The 21,514-nt window shown below is 46.0% G+C and overlaps 1 protein-coding gene across 2 annotated transcripts; it reads left to right on the top strand.

Annotated features, from left to right (window-relative positions):
• Positions 1-465: 465 nt before the first annotated feature.
• LOC114802035 (RNA N6-adenosine-methyltransferase mettl16-like) lies at positions 466-21,060 on the top strand. 2 transcript variants are annotated; one of them, XM_029000640.1, is made up of 10 exons: positions 466-548; positions 860-997; positions 9,491-9,687; positions 11,562-11,702; positions 11,786-11,901; positions 12,463-12,605; positions 14,107-14,176; positions 15,248-15,337; positions 19,813-19,986; positions 20,450-21,060. In XM_029000640.1, exons 2-10 carry the CDS (start codon positions 870-872, stop codon positions 20,987-20,989), a joined length of 1,599 nt encoding a protein of 532 aa, XP_028856473.1. In that variant the 5' UTR covers positions 466-548; positions 860-869; the 3' UTR covers positions 20,990-21,060. The 2 variants fall into 2 exon arrangements, with proteins under 2 accessions (XP_028856473.1, XP_028856472.1); XM_029000639.1 differs by having other exon boundaries at positions 477-602.
• Positions 21,061-21,514: the final 454 nt, after the last annotated feature.

The following is a 21,514-nucleotide window of genomic DNA, read 5'->3' as shown; positions in this document are numbered from 1 at the left end:
TTTTTTTTCCTTTTTTGCTTTTCATGGTATCACTGTTCACTCAGCCAATTGTTAACAATATATCTGGATGTCATTGTTTGCAACATAATTAAAAGAAAATCCTGAATTTTGTGTCCGTCTCTCTGTTGCCGCATGAAAAGGATGGGGATTTACCGTAGGTAGAGTTTATGAACATAATCTGCCTGTGTTTGGCGAATAAATAAGAAGCCTAATAAATACAAATAAACTATGTACAGCAATGTCAGCGCAGTCTTAGGCAGGCTGAATAGGAGTTACATCAGTGGGGGGCAACTTCAGCGTGTTTGTGAACATATATAACTAAAATAAGACATATTAACAAAATAACAAATGCCTTGTGGCAATTTACGAATGTTACTGTAATCCGTCGATTTTTCTCTGGAATTGTTACAAATGTAAACAAATAACGCGAGTGCGTGACGTCATCAGCCGAGTTCCTGGCGCGTAGTCGTGACCAACCCGGAAGTAACAGCAGCAGCGTGATTAGCGACGTGCTGCTAGTGTGAGCTGTGCTGAGAGACTGAAAAACTGTAAATATCTCGCCGCATTCGTGTTTGCTAGTTGACGCGAGTTCTCGGTTTTAGGTGCGTAAAGGTTGTAATGCAATAATAACACATTTGTGAGGGTTTACACACGCATGTGCAGTTAGCTGCTGCGTCTGTTTATAGTCCCCCCCTGTAAATATCGGTCTCTCGCAGCCCCTTTTCCTGTAAAGGAGAAAGAGATGTCAGTTTCCCAGTGTGACGAACATAAATGAAATTCGATTAGCTCACTGGCCCCGTCATTCATTCTGGAGCGTTCCAACAGGAGCTGGTAACGCGTGGTTTCTCTTGTCCTGCAGAGGTTCCGTGATGGCTCTGAACAGGTCCATGCACCCTCGGAATCGCTACAAAGACAGGCCTCCAGATTTCGCCTACCTGGCGTCGAAGTATCCTGAGTTCCAGCAGCATGTGCAGACCAACCTGGCTGGAGGGGTGATGTGAGTACATTGGTCGCTTGTTCATTTCAGCTGCTTGTTGCAAAATAAATTTTAAAAAATTCAATCTTCCTTATAAGAATTTAAGTCTAAATTCCATGGGTGTGTAAACGGTCTCAGCTCACGGGACCTTTGTCCTGAATAATTAGGCCTGTGCACCCTGCAAGTTGGCTTCAAGTGACATTCAGGATGGGAGTTGCAGAGCAAAGTGATAGCCAGTGATTATTATTTTGTTATTAGTTTAAAATGAATGCAAAATTGTTCATTCTCAAGAATTGCAGGACTGCAAGGATCATGATAAGGATTGCACTGTTTGTTTCTCAATATATAAACCTCAATACGGTGCCATATTTTCTGCAGTTAAATGTCCCCCGTTATGAAATTTGTCACTTTGTGAGATTATTTAGCATTAATATGAGTACCCATAGCCTGTCTACGGTCCTGCAGTGGATAGAAACTCCACTTCAGAGAGTGGCAGCTCAGATGGCCAAATTTGTTTCATCATAAGGGGAAAGGTTAAAAAGTCAGAAAAAGAATGAGAGCCCGTTCATCATCACCCAGAACCTCTTGTAATCTGTGGAATTTGTGAAGGGCTTCTTTACGACTCTCTTGCTGCGTAGAGCAGTGTGGCGACCCGATTCAAAGCGGTAATTATGGGTTTCAGGTCCAAATGGGGTAGCAACAACGCTCTCCCCCTCGTCCTGCCACTCTCTTCCTCAGTAGCATTTAGAGTGACACACACTGAAACAGCGCATCCTGGGAAATCTGATTGTAGGACTGGCTAAAAGTGGCTGTAATTCTGTTATTAGGGGTATTAGGGGTCACTATTAAAAAAACATAATTGAGGACCTTGAGGACCTTTAAAGGATTGACATGTACATAATGTAAATACATGATGCACGATACTCGTCAACCCTGACGTCAACTTTGGTCCAGTTCTGATGTTTACGTGCCATTTGTAGGTGCTTTTGGTCATGCACCGTGTAGACACCGTGTAGTCCTGCTTACAAGCATCTTCAGGAAGAAAAAATGTTCACTTGCTGCACAATCCCATACTCTCCATGCGCCACCATGACAACATAATCAATTATATTCACTTAATCAGTTGTAATGTTATGCTTGTTTGGTGTATGTTCATAGCACACCTCATTTTATTGTCCTATTGTAATATGAATGTTTTAATATTAATATATAGGTTGTCATGGTGCATGTATTGACTGTACGAGTTGTGCTTGTTGCTAAAATAACTAGATATCCACAATTGCCAGGCCTCCCTTTTCCAGCTTTAGTTGCTCGAGGGTCGGTGTGTCTGAGGGCTTGAAATCCTCCAGTGGTTTTGGCACTGCAAGATGGTAACTCTGAAACCTGCTGTAAGCACTTGGACTCAGACCAAGGTATTTGAGTATGGAGGAGGTGGAAGAAAGAAAGAGAGAGCGTCCTCTCCTGAGGTTTACAGGGTTTAATGCGGCCGCACATGTGATGCCAGAGGCCGGGTCTGGAGTCAGTCTGAAGCCTGCATCTTCTCACACAGCTCTGGGGTCCTCTTACACAAAGAAGTAAACACACAGACAAGAAAGAAAAAACCCACATGTTTGAAGAGCGTATCCTCACTTAACCCGTGGTTTGGATGCCTGTGTTTATTTTGGTGGATTATTTATGCATGCAGTCTCTGCATACATCCCATTTTCCTGGCCTCTGCAGCTTCTTGCCTGCATCCGAAGTGGTGATGAGCTGCAGGGACTCTGACTGGCAGGTGAAGGGGGCGGTGGGCTGGTGTGGATGAGCTCCGCCGGTAATTGGGACACACGGGTATAAAATATGTAGGGACGGGAGAGAGCTGTGTGTTCTTCTAAAGGAATGGGGCAATGGGCTTTACTTATACTTGAATTAGAATTGTTGTTTGTACTTGAAGCTTTTCTGAGCTTTTTGTACCTTTTTTAAACGGGCAGGCACTACAATGATATAATAATATAAAAATATGATTTTTTTTTTTTATTTATTAGGACCTTTTATTTTCTTTTGTCAGTAAGGACACAAGACTATGTCATCATACCAATCATGAAATGACATTTTATTGTCTTTTGTTGGTCTCTTTAAGGATGACTATTGAAAAATAAATGATATACAAATTTTTATAATGTTGATTATATTTAGCTAATCCTAATGTATGTAATTTCAAAATGTCTAGATCTGGCTTGTTTTTTGAGATGGTTTCACAGAAAGTGGGGGTCTGTAGGCCAGGAATACGCAAATGACCTTCACCTACCGTTCAAACATGCAAATGACTCTCTTAATTATCAGAAAAGTGGGTGTGGTTTAAGCAGAGCTTCAAACCAACATGGCAACTTGTTTTTTTGTTGTTTTTGGATCGGGGTTAAAATACGTAGATGCTTACTGTCCTTATTTGGGCCGCATCACTACGCCCATGATATTCACATGGACTATTATTGATAAATAGCATTGCTTTATAGAGCGATCCATGCGCATGGTATCTCCTGAGTTTTTGGAAGACACTCAAGTCCTGTCCGAAGCTCCTCAGCATGTGGCCACGCAGCACAAGTCCATAAATTGGGCTGATTGGGAGGACGCGTTCCCCGCGCTCAGCGTGCGTATTGATGGGCGTACCTGGTGACGAGGTAGAGCTGACAGGTAGGGACGAGCGGAGCCCAGGGCCTCAGATGCACTGTCAGGTCTGGCTGTGTGGGCTCTGTTTGAAGATTTTGGCATGAAAAGAGCCCTGCCTTGCCTGGCGTCCTTCTTTGATCCCCTAATAATGATGGTATGGAAGCTGAAACTGACCCTGAAGCACCCATCACGCTTCTCTAATTAGCTGGGCAGTCCTGGTGCTGAGTCTCTCTCCACTGTCTACTGTGAGATTTCTTTTTATATCAGTGTATTTGCTCTGTTTCTTTGTTCTCTGTGCAGATCTGTCAGCAGGAGTGGTCGTGCAGTATAGGAAAGCTGATCTGTATGAATAGTTCCCCCACATTCTGAGTGGACCTTCTCAGAGCACGCACGCTTCTATACACACACACACACACACACACACAGCCTTCATGATTAATGCATGCCATTCCCTGTCCTCAAATCACACGAGGAATCCACAGCAGCTCCCGTCCCGTTCTCCATTATGAAATATGCACCGTGCTGCATAAACTGCCTTGATGTGGTGGCTGAATGAGAGTTGGCTGTCGAGACCACTTTCAGCATCTGCTTGTTACTAGTCTGCTTTAAGGCTTACAGCAGTTTAACAGTCTTAGGTGTGTGTGTGTGTGTGTGTGTGTGTGTATTTGCATTTTAACTCAGAGCTCAGCACATGTTCACCTGTCCCAGTTTCTGGCAGACGACCGTGGCAGAGTGTTGATGTGCTAAACGCCATTGTGTAAATGCAGATAGATTCAGATAGAAGCCCAGCATCTCCAGCAGGTGTGTGTGTGTGTGTTTGTGTTCGTGTTCCTTCCTTATTTTCATTTATCAGGTGTGTAAGTAAACTGAGCAGGTGTGTGGATCTGCTGCACCACCAAACATATGGATGCACAACACACACCGCAGCCCCCTCAACACAGCTGCTCGCCTGGCCCTGACAACAAAGTCCCAGACAATGTAACATGTCTGAGTAATCGTATTGTGTGTGTGTGTGTGTGTGTGTGTGAGATATATTATGGGTTTTTTTTTTAAGAGCTGTTACACATTCATCTTCTCTTTTAGTAGTCTGCAGACTTAACCCGTCAAGATGAGCTTCCCGCTCTCAGTATCAGCTCTTAAGTCTCAGTCAATAGGGGGGATATGGGTAATCTGTGTAGAGAGACGTTTCTCACTTTGGTGGGGGGGGTCCCCCATCGAGAGGCGGAGATGTGGCGGGCAGTGGGGAGATTTGTGCTGTAGATGTCAGCGCTGGCGCGATGGGATTAGGAAGGCTGGAGCAGAGCGGCGGCGTCCATCACGGCAGTCTGGCGACCTCGTTGCGTGAGCTGGGCTGCATTAAAAATTCAGGGTCCGGGGTGACATTTCACGTTCGCTCTCTGAGCTCCAGATCCTTCAGCACTTCTTCTTCTTCTCCCCTTAATCAGTGGAGCTTTAATCTCCACAGCCGCCTCTCACCACCCTGCATTATTGATGTCGTGGTGGTGGAGGGCTTTTTATTCTGGAAGGAGTGAAGGTGCCTGCTGGACCTCCTCTGTACTTTTTAACGTGTTGCCCATTCATTGTGGCCGACCTCATAAACATCCGTACATCTTCAAAAACCACCTTTCAGGTTTCCTGAAATCATTTTAACCAATTTTGGAATATACACTAGATTGATTGTGATATTAATGACAATGATACCAGGGGTGTGTGATCATAGAAAATAATAATTGCTAAATTTTCTGGAACGTACAGTTTCAATGTCATATTTTACATGCTTTAAGCTTGTGAGTGACTCTGACACACTTCCTTATATTTTGTGTGATATGAATGACCCACCTGGTTTCACAGATGTACAGTATGCCAACCTTTCAATTTCAACCTAATTATTAGTTGAGTAAGGTGACCCCCAACTTAACCCTTTGGTTTCATTTTTTTTTTTCTGCTTTGTTCTTAAACGATACAGCAGTAAATGTCACTCTGGTCATTTCCACTCTGCTAAATTATGAATTTAGCTCAAAAAGCTGTCTGGTGTTCAGCATTCTGCCTTTGGGTGATTTGGCTTTATGAAACTAGTGATGCAGTTTGGCCAGAGGAGCATCCAATCATGTGCATTTCTCATGCAAATGGTGTGTGTGTGTGTGTGTGTGTGTGTGTGTGTGTGTGTGTGTGTGTGTGTGTGTGTGTGTGTTGCCCTTGAATGAAGGTGTTTTTTCCCCCTCTGCACTGCTGACGCTGTATGAATGCTTCACTGCTGGCGGCGCATTTCCCCCCCGAAATTGACAAATGCACTTCAGCCCCTCCATGGCTGTACACGATAAAGTAAGGTTTTAAGTATGCATTATTTGTAGAGTTTGATTCTTCGGTGTTCATTTAGTTTCACCCTGAACATCATCAATAATTTTATTTCATTTTTTAGCATGTCACTCTTTCATTCTTTATTCAATTATTTTTTTTAATTCTGTGTGGACCAGCCAAAATACAGTTTCCCCATAATATCACAGTTTTAGTTTTATTGATATAAAGCAAATTATATAATTGATTCTCTGCCCGACTCCAGTGGTCTCAGTGTTTTATGATGTTACAGCAGAACAGCAATATGCAGCAATATTGAACGTGAAAACACGATACGTGGCACACTTATGAACGGATGCTGCCATGTAGCTGTTTGGATATGATCCAGCCTCCTGCAGCATGTGCAGTCAGCAGAATCTCGTTCCCTTTTATCAGCCGTATTGATCGCCAGGAGAATTTGCACCGAAATGCAGACTCCTCTTGCCATCACCTGTTGTGTCCCCCTGAATTCTTAGAGCAGCAGACATGGCTGATCAACATTTGCACAGCAAACTTTTTTTGTTTGTATGAAGTCCATTTTCCTCCGGCGTGCTCTTTTGAGGCACATCACAAGGTATTTTTTTATTTTTTTTCCCCCCTCCGTGCGTTTGAAGTCAAATTTTTTTTTTTTTTTTTTTGTGGACCGGTGTATTGTTGCAGCCATCATCGGCTGCGTTTCTGTCCAGGAGGCCGTCGGCACACCAACTTCAGACTAGTTCCCTCAATCCAGCTTTCATCTCTTTTGTTTGAGTCAAAGGGGGAACAAATCTTTGTTCTCCAGAGCAAGGGAGCTGCATGTGCTACGTCATGGGCCGGTGTGTGTGTGTGTGTGTTCCTGAAACACTATAGCTACAGAACTCATACTGTGTACAGACTTAACTGTGTCGTCTACGTTTGCCGCGTCTGTTCGTGAAAGGTCACCTTTCAGTAATAGCAATTGTTAAAGCGGGCTGCTGGTCTGTTTAGAAGCCCCTCTTTTATCATAAGATGACTCGGTGCAGTTTATTTGCTCTGCTTCTGATGACTGTGTGTGTGGTGTGTGTGTGTCCACGCCCTTGTTCTGAAAATTCAGTACTCAGGCAAGCATATTTAATGATTCATATATATCTGTCGCGGTCCGCCGAGGTGCCACTGAGTAAAGCCCCGTCCCCACGCACTGCTGCCCGGGCGCCTGTCATGGCTGCCCACTGTTCACCAAGGGTGATGGTTAAATACCGAGGACACATTTAGTTGTGTCACCATTTGCTGTGCTGTGTTTCTCAATGACAATCGCTTTACTTTTATTATTGTTTTTTTTTGTTTTTTTTTAACCTAAGTATGAATAGTGAGCGGTTTGTTTAACTAATTACACTGGACTTCATGATAATGACATTCAAATAATAGATTTGTGTCTGAATAGAATTTGATGTATCACAATACTATTACAGCATCTACTACAGTAGTAGAGTCTCGCTGTACAAACATCAGTAAGTGAAATGACTACTTTAGATTCTGTTGAACTCAGTCTTTCACAGGACATTTGTCTATGATGCAATTATATATATAACAGAGGAAATTACTTTGATAAAAGAGCAATTTGGTGCAAATCTTCCCCAGCCCTACTCTGTTCTCAGTCTTAATTTTCAGTGGCTGGTCGAGAGCTCAGTGTGAGGAGACTGTTGAGCCTGGTTCTACATTCTGGTGTCCTTGGGGGGTCTCTCACTCTCTCTCTTCATTTCTTTTTTTCCTCATCCTGACTGTTTTCTGACCTGTGGTCCCTTGTGAGTATTTAATGTCACCTTCTTATAGTCACCTTTCCCTGACACACACACACACACACACAGTCTCCACCCATCTCCTGCCAAACCCTGTGCCATATGGATGTACATGGACAGCCGGCTTCAGGAGTACCATTGCGCCGCGGGGAGGAGGGTGATTTGGTTGCCATGGAGACGGTGCGTGGCACTGCAGCTCTCCAGTACAGGCACAGGCTCATCAGACAGCTAAAAATAGTGTGGCAGACCTCATCTTTTGCGTATCGATCGTGACTTGACTGAGCAGTCTAGAACGTCGGCCCAACAATGCCTGCACTTATCTGGGTCAGATGCCGAGTGCGTTCGGGGTTTTGGTGCCCCACCCTCTCCACGTGGCATCACCAGTCGAGCTGCCACAAAGGGAGCGAGAGAAGGGCTGTGCGGAAGAGCTGTAATTACGTCCTAATGATTAATACGACCATCAGTCTCACTCTCGTATTCAATCTAGAAGAATGAAGGCCATCTTCAGGGTTCCTGTAGTTATTAAAAACCTGGAAAAGTCATGGAATTTGAAAAGAGATTTTTCCAGGCCTTGAGAAGTTTTGGAATATGAAATAAACAAATAAACTTGTGGAAAAGTCATTGTAATCTGACTGGTACATGAATTTATAATGAAGTACATAATTCTGTTTTTAAAATGTTTTACGATGCTCAAAACTAGTGCAGGTCTCTTGTATCTTTGCTGGCTTTACGTAGTGAGCCACGTCACGTGGTGCTGCGAGTGTTTTTTCGCAGCCTTTTAAAAGTCATGTACATTACAGTTGATGGTCTATGCCGGAACATGATTGGGTCTGTATTACTGTAGTAGCAGTCATGGTTACACCTTTTGACATTTCATTGTATTGTCAAGCTTGACAGGTGTTATCACCTCATATCTCACTCATAGACAGGGAATATTACTAATGAATATTTTATAATGGATTAAAACAATGGAACATTACTGTTCCGAAGATGAAAATTCATTTGGGGAATCATGTCAAGTCAACATTCTAAAAGGGGATCATCATGTCAAAAAGGTGAAAATCCTTGAGGACAGGAAGTTAAACCTTTTTAATTAAAACAACCTCACATGCACAAAAGCAATGGCCCCTTTATGTAAAGACCAATTTCTTTAGAATATTTACTTATCTGCACCGAAAATGGAAAATCATTGATCGGAAGCAGTTCTCTGGCAAATGGCACCCTCCTGTCACCTTAACGTCTAGTGCTGCCGACCGGCTCCTTAACGCCGTCAGTCAGGATACGTGAGGGGATTATGGGTAGGCTGGCGCATGCCACGGCTTGTTTTTAATGTTAATCTGGTGCACGTCCGCAGCAGGGGGGTTGCTGCTGAGAAGTGCACAGGCTCACGCCAGCTCGAATACCGCGTACAGACGTGAGCAATACTCACATGTGCAGACATTGCGGAGGTGCCAGACAGCTCGCTCCTCGGCTTTTTGCATCTGCGGAGGTGTGAATGCAACCTGCGACGTTTTAATTACACCTATCCCTGCGCTTCCCGACACAAGCGTGGCTTCCAGCCTGCAGAATTCATTAAGGAATTTAAGCTTGGGAAGCTGGGGGGGGGAATCTTGTTAATGAAGCCCTCGCTACCATTAACCGTCTCGCGCAAATTGGTGCAGCTCTGCTTCATCAGCGTGGACGGGCTTTAATGAAATGAAAGCATTGGTCCTCTAATGGGACTAATGCACGGAGTGACCATGTTCCCCCCCCTGCGCTCCCTCCCCCTTCCTTTCACCCGCAGGCTCAACTTCAAGGATCCGGAGGCGGTCCGGGCGCTCACCTGCACCCTGCTGAAGGAGGACTTCGGGCTGAGCATTGAGATCCCCCTTGAACGCCTCATCCCCACCGTGCCACTCCGGCTCAACTACATTCACTGGGTGGAGGACCTGATTGGGAGCAGGGGGGACGGGGAAGCCCAACGAAGGGGCATTGACATCGGTACGCCTCCCCTCTCATGTCTGCAGCCTCCTTCATCTCCACCCCGCTGTGTGTAATATGGGCTCATTTCTCCTGGCTGTCTGCTGTATTATCTGTGTGGAGACCCTCTTAGTCTCCACCCACCCGTCTGGGCTCTAATTCTGCGTCCTCCACCCTGTCTGATGCATGCTGCACATGCGGTGTTCAGTGCATGTTATTGTGTGTGCAGACGAGACTTGTTAAAATAGATAAAAGGGCACCCAGTTACCTGCCGATTTACCGCAAATGGACATTAAAACGCATCATAATGTGCTTATATTTTATTGGGACATATGTAGTGCCCTATATATGTCCCAATATTGTGTCCTGTCAAGTATGAACTATGTTCCCGCATGCCGTATATACACATGCATGCACACATACATATAGAGAGAATTGTATGGGTTTAGGACACTGGGCTGCTAGACTGTTTTATAGGTCAGAACACAGCGTATTTCTGGAACTTGGTTTGACTCTGCTGGTTTGATTTTTGCTGCTTGACCTTTTGAGTGTAAAAACTAATTTCTAATTTAACACTAGTTTTTAAAATGCCTAGATATTTCTTAGACATTAATGAATTGATAGTTAATATGCTGTGTATTTTGGTTAAGAATTAGGACTGGCAGTAGCTGCAGTGTTTTATCAAGAGAGTGCAATGGAAGGACATTTCTAATGTGACATTACTTTCGCTTCAGAGGATTTAAAGGGTCAAACTATGAAATGCAATAATGGAAACAGAAATATTTGCATTAAAAATTACGCATGTTAATGCAGAATTAGCTAAATTAATGTTGGCGGCCGTGTGTTTTTTTTTTTTTTTATTGCAACTTTTCATTGTGTTTAACCATTTATATGTTTAATATATAGCACACTCGGTACAGAAAGCCATAATAAAAGGCTGATTATCACTGACAGTCGCACTGCTGCCCATGGCACGGCTTCTCCGGCCCTCAGAGAAAATTGATCATTTCCATTACCACCAGTGAGCATGGCTTCAGCACTACAGATACGCGGAGGACAGAGGACAAATCTCTAATTTAAAGCTCACATTTGAACCCTGAAACCTCTACACCGTGAATGCAGGATTCTCTGGATATCTAAAAAACTCTATTTACATGTGACTGCAGTGGACTAAAAACGGATGCAGAGATGTGGAGACTTCCGCATCAGATTTTCAAGAGTGACGTACAAGTTACACGAACGCTGCTTTTTCCTGTTCAGACTGTATACAATTTATGACCACAGACTTAAGTGGCCCAAATCAGAATTGAAAATGTTTAATTTCATGTGCTGTTCATATGTTCATGAAGAAGATCAGATGGAAGCATTCATGGGTCATGTTTGATCTAGACAACTGTTACGATTCTGTTTAAACCCCTAGGTGACCGGCTGATTGGTGACCCTCAGCCCGGGTTGTCACCCACGTGATGAATGATCGCAGCTCCAGTCAGCTCTGACCTGCAAACCTGCAGTGTTGCTTTACTTAGCCTTGTTACATCTCCTCCTCCTGCTCTTTAGACAATGGCTGCAGTGTCACTGCAGTGGCTGGATCATCCTGATTCTATTACTCGCCCGTTCCCTGTCACTTTTTGTTTATTCTTCCCATTGTAGTGAGCACACACTGTCACTTAAAAGCTAATAATGGCCTGTCACCTTCTGTTTGCCTTTGTCCATCACAGTAAACCAATCCAACAATTTATCTGAATTATTTTTGATGTAGCCGAACTGCTGAGTGTCACGGCACATTAGTTCTCTTCATGGGAAGATTGAAAATTATTATTCGCAAAAATATAATATGCTGATTTTAAGACCGTTTAGGATGCAAAATTGTATATTTATCCGTGATTTGCTGGCAGGCACTGGAGCCTCCTGCATCTACCCTCTTCTGGGAGCCACCATGAATGACTGGCACTTCCTGGCTACAGAGGTGGATGACATCTGTTATAATTATGCGAAGAAGAACGTGGAGCAAAACAACCTGTCTGACCTGATCAAAGGTTCGTCTGTGCTTATTAACGTTCTGCTTTTGTATCATTTGCTGTGGAATATCCTGACCACACCCATTTCGTCTCTGTTCCAGTGGTGAAGGTCCCTCAGAAGACGTTGCTGATGGATGCATTAAAGGAAGAGTCCTCCATCATCTACGATTTCTGCATGTGCAATCCGCCCTTTTTTGCCAACCAGTTAGAAGCTCAGGTACGGTCTGTGCTCGTTCGAGTACTTTCCCTCACCGTCTGGCAGGGTGTCGTGCATTTCACTTCCATTTTTCAGCCTAATGCCGTTCCACTCATGTGTCACTTCTGACCCATCTGGGATGGCTTTCCTTCTGAATATTCATGAGCTTTCCCTGACAAAAGTGAAATTCATGTTTGGCTCAGAGGCACTGTGTGTGAAGATGTAGATTTTGAGGTGTAATGTAGGTGTAATGTATTTGTAGCAACATATGTGTGATCCGTGCTGGTGTTCATATTTGTTTTTAACAAACAGCACAACCAGGGAGAAACCAGGAAATAGAAAAGGGCTGATCTCTATGCTCCGCCTCCGAAACGCTGCAGGTGGGGTTTGGGGAGGTGCAGATGTCAGGGTAAACCTTGGCAGCCAGTGTTAATCTATGTTCTGTCTGTCGTGTGATCGATCCTGGCGTTTTCTGGGTATTTATTTTAGAAGAGTGAACGTTGGTGTTATTTTTGCCTGTTCTCCCTTTGATTGGTCTGTCTCCGTCGTCGTCTTCACCTCCACCTGTCTCTCCACCCTCAGGGGGTGAACTCCAGGAACTCCCGTCGGCCCCCTCCCAGCTCGGTGAACACGGGGGGCGTGACCGAGATCATGGCCGAGGGGGGTGAGCTGGAGTTCGTGAAGAGGATCATCCACGACAGCCTGCAGCTGAAGAGGAGGCTCAGGTGAGGGCAGGTGGAGCTGACGAACATCTCACTGTTCGCGCTCATCTCCACAGCAGAGTAGGTCAGTGGGCAAATTACAGTCCACAGCAGTGGATTTTTTTTTTTTTTAGTTGGGGACTTAGTTTATTAGCCTTTGACTGCTGCAACAGAAGCCAGTAATTTAACTCCTTGTTGGGTGTCGCCCAGTTAGACTCGTTTTAGGGGGCAGAGGAGGCGGGGCAGATGGATGCCGGGATGAATCTGTCACCCACACTTTGTTTAATAAATTGGCACACAAAGTAAGCAATTACCCATGGCTGCATCCGGCGCCCCAGTGGGAGCAGCTGTTGGGGTTGGGGCCGTGCATGTGCTCTCCCCGCTGCCCCCACCCATCCCAGAGCTGTCAGTGGGTGCATTGATGTGAGACAGTGGCACCAGAGCGGGGGGGGTGGGCACCATTAGGGCTGATTAGAAACGCCATACCTGGGACGTCCCTCGGGACTCTGTGTCTGTGTGTTTCTCTCTGACATAGAGGCTTGTTTTTTTTACATATACAGCATGTTCAGATAAGGTGTGTGTGTGTCTTCCGTCTCTTCCCGCTTCCTGGCAGGACTGGCCCAGACAGGCTGGCTGTCAGAACGAAGCGGGCGCGCAGAGTCGGCAGGTGCCTGAGGACGCTTCCAGCAGCGCTGTGATTGGTCCTCAGAGATCCGTGCCCGTCTTCAGCTACGCAGAGCTGTAATTAGCACCTGACTTCCATGGGGTCGGTCCCCGTCACTGTGCCACGCCGAGCTGGAGAAGCTTTTTGTGGGGGGGGGCAGGCAATTCATATTATAATTCAGCATTTGCAGGAAGGACTTGGGGGCTTTTTGGGGGGGGTAAATGAGTTCCAGATACGCAGATCTGTGATTGGATATTCACACTTTATCACGAGAAGCAGTCTTGTGTGTGTGTATGGACTGTTTAAGCCCCCACCCCCCTGTGACAGTGGAGGAAATCTGTGGATATTAGGACTCTTTAATATTTCATACCCAAAAATGGAATAAGAATCTTCACCCTCGGGCAGTTGGGTGCCCATCCCCTGTGCCCCGCCCATACCCATCCTGACATTGCTGCCCCTTGGAGACCTGAAATGGTGAGACTGGTCAGAAAAAATCTTTCGCACACCCCTTTGTGGTCGACTGTCTCGGTTTTCTGTGGATTTTGCTTTGCCGGATATTGATTTGAGCTGAGCACGTCTCTCCTTGATTTTTATGGTGAAGGCTAAAAATTGATTTTGGTTGACTGTGTAACTTCAAAGGTTTTTTTTGCCTGTGATGAACTACGAGGTGGACCGTGTAATCACGCCAGGCCGCTTCTTTAAACGCACTGGCAAAATCTCACGGTAATCGCCGGGCTGGGGTGGCCTGGTCGGGGAGAGACGGGGGGGGGGGGGGGGGTGGTCTGACGTCCGGCCCTCGTTTGATGTTGTTTATTTCTTTCTTTCTTTTTCATGGTGCTCTTGTCTGCTTGCCGATTACAGGTGGTACAGCTGCATGCTGGGAAAGAAGTGCAGCCTGACCCCTTTGAAGGAGGAACTGAGAAAACAAGGGGTAAATACCACTGAGACCACATTAAAGCCACGCACACACCTCTCGGGTCTGCAGTGTGCCAGCAAATGAAAGGAGAGAGTGGCTGGAGAGGGGCGTTTTCCTCTCAAACACCCAGCTGTCCTCCCTGGGGGGCACCGCCAATAGAACGAGGGGGCCGAGAAACGGATTTTCGGGTTAATGGAACTAAATGAGGCTCAGATTGCTTTACAAAAGTGTGTGATTTGGGAGATTTCATTAGCGCTCACAAGCCCGCCGATGTCAAGCGAGAGTTCATTACCCCCTATTATCTTCCCTCAGCCTGGGACATCAGCGGTGCAGCGGGGCCCCGCACTCGTACCCCCCGTTCCAGGACAGGGGGAGGAGAGGAAACCCCCTTGATAACTGTGAATGAGTGACATCAGTGTTGCTCACAGGTTATTAGATGAGCGATTCTTTGTTCATCTCGAGGTGTCGGCCCCGTCACATCTCATCGGGGTCACCTGGTTGAAAGTGAAGTGAAGTGAAAGTTGCTGGCCAACTTCCAAAAAAATATATAAAACCAACGTATTACAGAAGAGCGGGACATTTCCTGCTTCTGTACAGTATGCGTCTGCACTGGGGGTGTAATTAATATGCTAATGGAGTTCTCTCTTGCTCGCCCCGCTTTATCTTACATGAGAGCTCTTGTCTGTCAAAGGCGGGCACCCAGCATGCTCGGAAGGCCAACGCTGAACATGCCGGAAGCCTGCCCTCATTTATGCCTGCTGAATCCACCTTGGTTGAGCCATATGAAATATTATATGCACTTTGTACAAGTAGAAACCGCAGACAGGATTGCAGACAAAAGAACTTGTAGCTTTGGGACACTCTCAATGTAGTGGATGATGCCGAAAATGCTGTTGCGTTAAATATAATTAAATACTTTAAAAAAAGCATAAATTTATATTCCTGAAAATTCCTTTTTGTGTGAATTATCATATATATGTCTTTGCCAAGTTCTGTCATATTTCGTACAAAACAAACTATGTGACAACAAACTTGATGATATTCAGGTCAATGAAGCCTTTTTATTTGTGCGTGTGTGTCTTGCAGGTGCCTAAAGTCACCCACACGGAGTTCTGTCAGGGCCGCACCATGCGCTGGGCTCTGGCGTGGAGCTTCTACGAGGACGTGCTCGTGCCGGTGAGCTGCTGCATTCGCGTTGAGGCCTGCAGAGTACGAATATGGCGGTTAGAGACTGTCTGAGTTCAGACGGGGTAAAGCGCACCTTCCCGGAGTTGATAATGCATCCCTGGCCTGCCCCGCTTTTCACTCTCTTAACCTGCTTCCAGGAAGCTCTTCGCATTTCCTAATTCGATGTATCCTGGCAACAGTTGGCGGTGCCATGAATGCGGGCTGCGCTGCCAGGCTCAGGCTGAGGGGGGAAAGAGGGGTTTGCAGAAAAGAGGGTCGGGTGTGTGTATGGTGTGTGTGTGTGTGTGTGTGTGTGAAGGATTGTTCAGTGCTTTCAGAAGAAACTCTTGTGCTCCCAGATGCCTTTCCCCTCAAAAGCACTTGGGCAGAAAGATTGGCCTACATTTCCTCTACGGCCACACCCCCCCTACCCATACCTCCCTCTTCCCCCCGTACCCCAAACGCCGCAGGGCGTCTGTGACTCGCCACGAGACAAGGTTCTGATTACCTGTTCCCACCTTTCTCTCTGTGGGGGGATGCAGAATTCGCTGCGAAGATGGATATGTGGCGAAAATGGCCGTATTGAATTATGTGTAGACATGTGTAACGTTTCGGGGGGGGTTTTTTTTGTTTTTTTTTCCTCTTCTCACATGTTCCTGCAGGATGATACCTGCACCCCCAGGCTAAAACAGGCCCATTAGCGGCGCACACAAAGCCGGAGCTGTCCCTCCAGCTGACAGCGTCATCGCTAATATGGACGTGAAACATTGGACGAGGGTGTGTTTAGGAGGGGCTCCTGTTTAAAAAAGAACAATGACAGCAGCGAGGTAGAACCGCAGCCCTGGTGTTTTGCAGGGTAGGAACCCCACTGAGAGACGGAGCAAATGGTCTAATGATGAATAATGTGTTTAGGGTGCTTCGGAAGGGGACATTTACTCTGGGGATGGGCGAAATGGTCAACGGTCACAATTTGAAATTGTCACATGGGCGGAGCCCTGCTGTAAATCGAGGTGCCGTGTATGGCCGCCTGATGTCTCCCGTTTAGGAGCCCAAGGTCAAGCGGCGATCACCCCGCCATTCATCAGCGTCTCCTCCGGATCGGCGATTGAATAATGACCTTTTATCCCCCGACATGCGTCTGCCTCCCGACTCCCGGGCGGATTTAAAAATAGGGCAGTGGGGGATGAGCGGGTGTGGATATGATTGAGCTGTAGGTGTGTGGCTGTCGCCTCACTGACGCCCACCATTGTGTTGAGCTCTCTGCGTCGCGTCTAGATCAGCAAAGCACGAAGCGGACGTTTAGGAACAGTATAACTGTAGGGGAAGCCCCTTAAAGAACCTGTTATAGACAGGATGCCAGGTTTTGGCATCTAGCTACAGAACCATATGCACGACCTGTAACACCACTGAATTTTCATTCAAAGTCGTGTTTAATATTTATCTCCAAGCTCGGAACTGGTGGCCAGTGAAAATACGCCCCCTGTACTGCTCTTTCGAGGCTGATGGATCATTGAAGTATGCCCGTGCCACCAGGAAAGGAAAACTCCACTGATGGAAGAAGCGTGGTCGGTCAGTATATTCAGGTAGTCGGCCTTTGTAGATCCCAAGTCACAAACACATCGGGCCGATCATTGGACTCTTGGCATGTAAGGATGCAGCCCCCCCCAAACTACACAGAAGAGCAGGGTAGAATAATGGCACAGCGTTGCCGTCCTCAGCATCACGTAGTGCAAATGGTGGATTACTACCCTCTTCATATTAATTTACTGTTTACCTGCGTGTGTGTGTTATATTGTGTGTGACTAGTTCAGTGTTTTCCGCTGATCTGTTGTGCCAAGGATTTGTTTCACACATACACTGGCAGACCTGATGGACTTTAATTGATTTTTTTTTTTTTTGCTCTCCTCCTCAGCACTTAGAGCGGGGGGCTCTATAGAGACCGGGGTTGTGGGGGGGGGGGGCGAACACAAAAGATCACAATACTGAAAAGGAGTCTCTGAGCCACCATTAGAGTGAACGGGAGATTAAATGTGAAATTGCACCTCTCTTTCAGGGCTGGTGTCATTTCGTTTCATATTCAGAGGATGCCTCGGGAACCCATTTGCCGAATTAGCCGCCTCGCCCGTATTGTCCATTACTGGCTGCCAGTTAATGGTCTCTTCAGGGTACAGAGCGTTTGCATGCACCTTTGTTTAACAGACACCAGATTTGGTGCGAAGGACGTTTCGCTATGGTGTGCCGAGGCAACGCCAATGTCATTGCAGAGATGTGGGTGGTGGCACAAAAATCGTGAAATTGTTCCCCCTAGTGGTGTGTTGTGGAACAGCAGTGCCTGTACATAATCTCAATGATATTCAATCATCTTTATATGGGTCTCTCCTAAACGCAGTGCTGGAAAAGGGTGTTTGTGGGGTGGGGGTGTGTGTTTTGTGTGTTCAAAGACAGCGGGGATCCTGAGAGCTCAGGAGATTGATGTGGCTTTAGTGAAGCAGCCGTAATGTGATTAGCGGGATGCGGCTCATTTAGTTACATGAAAGTGTGGTGTGTCACAGGGCAAAGCGATGGAGAAATCATGAGCGAGAACGGGCGGGGAGATGGTGCGTGTGTTTGTCCAGGGTAACATCACTATGTTTCCTCACCTGCAGAGATTTCTCTTCATCACAATGTCACCAATCACAGCCAGAAGCTGGAAACCTTTCTGTGTATTCTTTATCGTCACTATTTTCTGTTTTATTAAAAGTGTGCTGAGGTCTTTGGCTGGATGTTAATCAAGTTGTATATTTACTGCTTCTCTAGACTGGTTTTCTGTGTGGGTGGTGTGTATTATGACTGGGTTGTACGGCATGTGCTGAGCGCTTGCCTCAACCGATCATCAGCTGCAACCACATGATTTGCTCTTTAGCTCTGAACCTTTTTTTGGGGGCAGTTTTGAACAAAAGGCTGCATTTGCCTGATAAGCACGTAATTTGTTACCACATGCACATCAGTGGTGGCCTAGTGGTTGAGGACGCTAAGCTGAAAGGTTGTGGGTTCAAATCCCGAACCGCCACGGTCCCACTGAGGTCCCCTTGATCAAGGTACCATCCCCACACACTGCTCCCAGGGCAGAGGACACATTTTGTCTGTGTGCTGTGTGCAAAAGAAATTACAAAACACTCTTTTGAGGACTGATATAAGAGGACTGATTTTATTGGTTTCAATAACTGTCCCACAGTTCTGACCTGGTGATGTGAAAAATAAAACAATTCTTAATACTGCCTACATACAATTGTGCAAAAACACAATTTTTGGGCAATATGGTATTATTCTTTTATGGTTTTGATTCATCATGGTCATGGGTTATTATGCCACTTTCTGGTTAGTTGGGTTATGCTGCCCTCACCTGGTCGGTATGTAGGATTGGGTTTTTTTTATGACATGTTTAATTTTTAAATTAAATGTCACCAAGTGTATCCCACTTATCACAAAACAAGGTTTTGTCTTGCCTGAAGAGGCTGCCCTACAACTGACCAGCATTGAAGTGCATTAGTGGCAGCAATGGGATTCAGTGCAGAGAGGTCTTTAGTTCTTGGTCTAAAGTGAACACATGGAGACAAAGAGAGGAACCTTGCATGGGAACCTGTATCAGTCTGCAGCAACCGCCATGGACATTGGATCCACACTTATAATTCCAGTGGGAATATAGAATAGATTCAGGGGCAGTGGTGGCCTAGCGGTTAAGGAAGGGGCCCCCATAATCAAAAGGTTGCCGGTTCGAATCCCGATCCGCCAAGGTGCCTCTGAGGTGCCACTGAGCAAAGCTCCGTCCCCACACACTGCTCCCTGGGTGCCTGTCATGGCTGCCCACTGCTCACCAAGGGTGATGGTTAAAAGCAGAGGACACATTTCGTTGTCACCATGTGCTGTGCTGCAGTGTTTCATAATGGCAATCACTTCACTTTCACTTTAGTTTACTGAACAAGTACTTACTGTCACAACACAGCTGTGATTTATTAGAATTATTATTTGTAATATTACAATAACTATTCTTCTTCTTTTTTTTAAACACCATTTAGTCCCATTATGTTTTAAAGAAGGCAGACATATCTAAGAGAATACAAATGTACCGTATATATTTTAGGGTGAACTGCAATTGTGTAGATTTTTTTATTTTTTATTTTTTTAATGCAAACGGCCTCACCGTACATATTATTGTGAAGTGCAGTATCACAGATTCAGTGTGTTCTGTGATTTATGAAGTATGTTTTAATTAAAGCAAAATTGTTTGACTGGGTTGAGTTGAAATAAAATGTGTGTGTGGGTTTGGCCAGGTTTCTGGTCCTCAGCATTCCTGAAGGTAGGAGCCTAATGAGCTGCATAAGGTGGGGGTTGAGTGAAACCGAAACCTAGGACTGTAGATGAGCACAATAAAAAGCACCAGAACATGAAAAATAAAAGAAATGAGTTATTTTAATGTTTATTTATAGATGCTGTGTGTTTTCCAGTCCCCGCCTAGTAAGAAGCGCAAGATGGAGAAGGTGCGAAAGCCGCTGACCTTCAGCATCCTTCAGCCCACGATCAGAGAGCTGCAGATAAAAGCCTCGGCCTGCGACTCGTCTCAGAACAGCATCGTTCAGGCTGTCGCAGCATGGCTGGAGAACACGCTGTCAGATCTAAAGGTGAAAAGAAATCGCCGGTTTTATAACATCAGTGGAATCAGTTAATCAGATCGTTTAATTAATCCTGACTGATCGCATGCTGCATTTTTGTGGAGGTCACTGTACAATTTTCCTTCTAATTAAACAAGGTAAGAAATGAATGTGCTGTGTCCCGTGATCTTGAACATGAATGGATGGATTGAGAAGCTGTACTAGAAATTCCTTTTTTTTGATCAGCTGCGCTGTCGCGTTCTGTGTCGTACACGTACATCAGTGAATAAATGCACAACGTGTGGATTAGCTGGCTTTTGTTGTACCTGCCGTTTCCTGTAAACTAGGTTGTCGTGTCTGGAGAACGGGCTGGTTGCTTAGCAACATGCATTGTGTTGCGCCTTTTTCGCGGCACTCTTTGATGTCGCCGTGTGAGAGAGAGTGCTCGAGCATTGTGCCTTTTTATAATAGTGTTTTGTTGCGCCTCTGACAGGTGCTTCATAAGCGAGTGCCCAGCGGTGCGTCAGAGCTCAGCCTTTTCCTGACCGCCGCGGAGAACACCTGGATCCACGTCCGACAGAAGCGGAGGGAGCACGCCCGGCAGGTCCCCAGAGCGCCCCCTGGTGCCGTCACCGCCCCAGGAGCTCAGTCCCCACAGACACACACCGCAGTGTGCAGCGCCGAGACCGCTGGCCAGTACTCGGGGAATGGGCAGCAAAGTGGTGGAGCCCGGGGGGATGAGCCAGATTCTGGACGGGATGTCGCCATGGAGTCGGCCCCTGAACAGGAAGCGGCATCCAGCGTGAAGGAGGAGGCGCCCAGTGCACAGGAAGTAGATCCTTCCACCGTCCAGCCCACGACCCCGGGCACGCCGCCGCACTTCCTGTTCAAATGCCTGCTGAACGTCAAGCCGGAGGCGGTGGGCGTGCTGGTGGAGATGCACTGGGTGGAGGGGCAGAACAAGGATCAGATGAACCAGCTCTGCACCTACCTGAAGAACGCTGTGCTGCGAACGGTCACAAAGCCCCAGTGAACCTCTGTCCTCCTTTTAACCCTCAGTTTCACTTTTATCCGGGACTGGCAACAGATCATTTCAGCTGATAATGAGGGTTTAGTTTTAGTTTGGTCAAAATATTTTATTTTCTTAATAAAAATATTTTGTACAAATTAAAATCTATTGTTTTGTGGCCCTTTTTATACAAACATACTGAATATTTGTATTGGTTAAAAAATGTATATGGAACAATGGATCTGGTGTTAAATATTAACATCGGTGTATAACCAGCAGTGCCTTGGGAAAATAAGGTCATTTGGCTAATTTGCCACTAGAGGGTTTCCTACCAGCGTGAAATCGTAGCAGCGGATTAAACTACAAATCCAGCCTCACGCTGCTATTGTTCCACTTCCTATAAAAAGCAGGACGTCCATGGTCTTTCGCATTTTCCTGTGCCCAGAACGGTGCTGGTATCTGGCCCGGAAACTAATGTCCTCCGTGTCTGAAAAGCCTTTTCGTAAAAAAAAACAGGAAAGGCACCCCAGCTAGAGACTTGTTGATTAC

The sequence above is a fragment of the Denticeps clupeoides genome, chromosome 13, assembly GCF_900700375.1.
Source record: "Denticeps clupeoides chromosome 13, fDenClu1.1, whole genome shotgun sequence".
NCBI classification, from domain to species: Eukaryota; Metazoa; Chordata; class Actinopteri; order Clupeiformes; family Denticipitidae; genus Denticeps; species Denticeps clupeoides.
This window is presented reverse-complemented; position numbering and strand designations above follow the sequence as displayed.